Source organism: Rhinopithecus bieti, unplaced genomic scaffold (genome assembly GCF_001698545.2).
Source record: "Rhinopithecus bieti isolate Rb0 unplaced genomic scaffold, ASM169854v2 scaffold_62, whole genome shotgun sequence".
In the NCBI taxonomy this organism is placed as follows: domain Eukaryota; kingdom Metazoa; phylum Chordata; class Mammalia; order Primates; family Cercopithecidae; genus Rhinopithecus; species Rhinopithecus bieti.
This window is the reverse complement of record NW_016802942.1, coordinates 298,238-301,735: the sequence shown is the minus strand read 5'-3', so window position 1 is coordinate 301,735 and position 3,498 is coordinate 298,238. Positions and strand designations below refer to the sequence as shown.

The 3,498-nt window shown below is 41.4% G+C and overlaps 1 protein-coding gene across 1 annotated transcript in view; it reads left to right on the top strand.

Moving 5' to 3' along the window:
• The window catches only part of OFD1 (OFD1 centriole and centriolar satellite protein), a 49,753-nt gene that overhangs the window by 37,019 nt on the left and 9,236 nt on the right, over positions 1-3,498 (top strand). Inside the window, 4 exon segments of the mRNA XM_017891027.1 lie at positions 1,468-1,625; positions 2,387-2,557; positions 3,058-3,125; positions 3,407-3,478. Coding sequence (XP_017746516.1) covers positions 1,468-1,625; positions 2,387-2,557; positions 3,058-3,125; positions 3,407-3,449 — 440 coding nt within the window. The 3' untranslated portion in view covers positions 3,450-3,478.

Here is a 3,498-nt window from a genome sequence, read left to right as displayed (position 1 = left end):
AAAAAAAAAAAAAAAAAAAAATGTAGGTTATGGGTCAGAGCCGGAAGAGAAAGGTCAGCATAATTGTCTCTGGGATTGGGGTCTAATTAAAACTTGTGAGATGTAGGGACCTGTGCCAAGATGCAGAGAGAACAGACAAGTAATTAAAATATAGGCCTTGCCTGGAAGGAATAGAAGTGGAAGAAACAAGTATGTGTAGTTTTTGACAAAGCAGCTACAAGATATCCTGCAAGTAAGATGCTGGAGTGGTTACTTGTCACTTCAGGAATAAGGAGGAGGTGGCATTTCAGTTGGGTCTTGAACAGCATTTCAGACTTTGAGAGCAAGGGAGTGCTACAGACTGAGGAGACAGTGAAGGTGAATGCTGAGCAAGGAAGATACAGCCATGGCCAGGCTCCAGTGAGTGGGTTGGTACAGATGAAATATTTCTAGTACAAAGTTGGTGGTGATGTAGGAAATCAATCTGGAAAGAAAAGGGCAGATTGTCAGCCTGGACTACCATGGCATTGGACTCTATCAGAGTGGAGATGATGCACACACAGCAGATCCACATCTTCCTGTCAGGAAATGCCTGGTACAGATGACCACAGGTGGTTGGAAGGCAGAGACTGGCTTCAGGGAGAGCCTTGACTGGGCTGTTTCAGTAGTCCAGGAAGATGGTGAGAAGGGCCCCTGTTGCAGCCACAGGACAGGGAGTGTGAACCTGCAAGCGCTGGTGGCTGAGTGGTTGGAGGGTAGAAAGAGCATGATCGAAGGACTAGGACGATCATGCCCAGGACGAAGCTGGTGCTGTGGGGTTTCCACATGCGGATGACAGGGAACTATCAGAAATGTGGACGCGAGGCTAGGGAGAGACATCAGGAGTAGAGGAAAAGATATGGAAAGGATCCAAATACAAGTGATCGCTAAAACCCCAGGAAGGGCTGCCGTCAGTTTGGAGGAAGTGGGGAATGAGCAGTGAGATGGCTGGAATGGCCGGGGGGAGGGCAGTGGTGTGATTTCTGTTGTTTTGTTGGGGTAGGACAGACTTGAGCATCTTTATGGGAGTAAGACTTCTAAAACTACTGTGTATAGAAATAGGGATTAATGGCTCAGTCAGGGTCCTAAAGATAGCGGAGGGATTACAATCAAAGGCAGAGGCAGAAATGCAGGGTTTGCCTTGGAAAGGAGGGAGGAGATCTGTGAAGAGGATGAGAGCGTGTGACATGGAGGGAGGACAATTGGAGTTGGTCATGGTGAGGATGACTTGTTATTTGTCTTAGCCAAGTGAAGTAGGGTGCAGTTCAAGGAGTGGGGTTGGGGGCTTGAAGTGAGTGAAAATGAAACAGTGACTTGAAGCAGGTCACAGAGTCAACTAAAAGCCAAGCAGAGTCTCCGTGGGTCTTGGCAAGGGCTCCTGCAGACTGGTCCTGCATTCATTTGAACAATCTGATACTGGAAGCTACTCTTTATTTTCTGTCCTATTAGGTGTAGATCAGAAACAAATTGAAGAACAAAAGGAAGAAGAAAAAATACGGGAACAGCAAGTGAAAGAACGAAGGCAGAGAGAAGAAAGAAGGCAGAGTAATCTACAAGAAGTTTTAGAAAGGGAACGAAGACAACTAGAAAAACTGTATCAGGAAAGGGTAATAAGTATAACTTGATTTTCTGTACTGGTCGCTCCATTGTACACCTTTCGTAAGTACATTGAGCTCAGGGAGGGGAGTCAATTGGTGTACAAAGTCAGAGGAGCGGCAGGTGCCTTAAAAGGCATCCCTGTCCTCTCCTTGTCTTAGACGGTGAGAAAGGCTGCACAGAATGTGCAGCTTAGGAGTTTTGTAGTAAAGGATGGTTTTGAAGGAATTTTGTACTTTCTCATCTGATCCTTAAAACAAGCCTGTAAAAAAGGTAGACTGTGCTTTGCTGCAGAACTTTGCTTTGAAAACAGGGTTTAAAGAAGAGGCTGTCAGTGTCAGCTAGCTGGGACTAGAACCCAAGGGAGGAGATGGCTGCCAGTCCATGGTTGCTTCCAGGGGCACACATTCCCTCCCTCCTTCCTCTAGTTCTCTTCTTGCCTTCTGTGTCCCGATTCTGGTCCTAGCAGATGGATTACTCTGTCCACTTAACATACCTGCTAAGTCTTGCTTTAATTACTCTAACATATGAATGTTCCTTGGACTTATGGTTAATTCAAGTCTAAAGCACAGGACCCTTGCCGATTAATACCTTCCTTGAGATGACATATTTGTCTTCCTTTGATGATAGCAATGACTTCAATTTTAAAAATTAGTCCTCTGGCATACAGGCTGTACTTGAAGGATCAGGATTAATATTAGTGCATTTTTAAAATACTTAAAAGTTTTACAAATATATTTGTGTATTTTCTGTTTTGGTGCCTGTTTTATAGAGGATGATTGAAGAATCACTGAAGATTGAAATGGAAAATGAATTAGAAATGGAAAATGAATTAGAAATGAGTAATCAAGAAATGAAAGACAAATCTGCTCACAGTGAAAATCCTTTAGAGAAATACATGAAAATCATCCAGCAGGAGCAAGACCAGCAGTCGGCAGATAAGGTGCCAGTGCCATGGACAGGGCAATCTGTGGGTGGGGGACATCCAGGGCTTCCGTGGTTTAACTTCTTGGGATGGGAATCCATCTTCTCCATTGAAGACAAAAAGGTGAAAAGTATAGAAAATCCAAAGTTCAAATGGAACCTTGAGTCTTTTAAATATTCTACTCTTTTGACAAAAACTCATAGCTTTTTTGCTTAAGGTAAAAGATTTAAGAGGTTTTAAAAGTTGGGGTAGCTCATTAAGAACAAGGACGAAAAGATCTATCATATAACAAATGCATTAGTACTGACATTAATATTTTATGTAAGTCTGTAGTAATATGGGTGTTAAATGCATACCCTATAGTTTATTTTGATGTGCTTGCTAAATTTCATATTTAAAAGTCACCTCTTTTTTAGACTTTTAAATTACATATATATTTCAAAAATGGTTCTTAGAGAAATTTCATAAAATTAATGCATATCTAATTTCAAAATTTTCCACCCCCTCCATGTAATCAGAGCTCAAAAAAGATGGTCCAAGAAGGCTCCCTAGTGGACACGCTGCAATCTAGTGACAAAGTTGAAAGGTACCTGTTTTCCCTACATACTGTTTCATACACAAACTGGTAATTGCTCATTTTGTCAGCCAAGAGAAACTGTTAGATGTTTGAGATTGCCTGTAAGAAGTTATTGAATCAATCAAAATTACTGACTATAAAACGATTGAGTTTTCAACTTGTGAAATTGATCCTGATATAAATTGTAAGCTAGGGTAGAAACCCCAGGGAAGGAATTGAGAACATTATGAAGATAGCAAATAAACTTGACACAAAGTTTTACATTTTAATTTTGTCTTTTCATAATTTAGTTTAACAGGCTTTTCTCATGAAGAACCAGATGACTCTTGGTAACCATGTTTGCTGCCCAGCTTCTAACTTACATACTATGACAAGTTACATA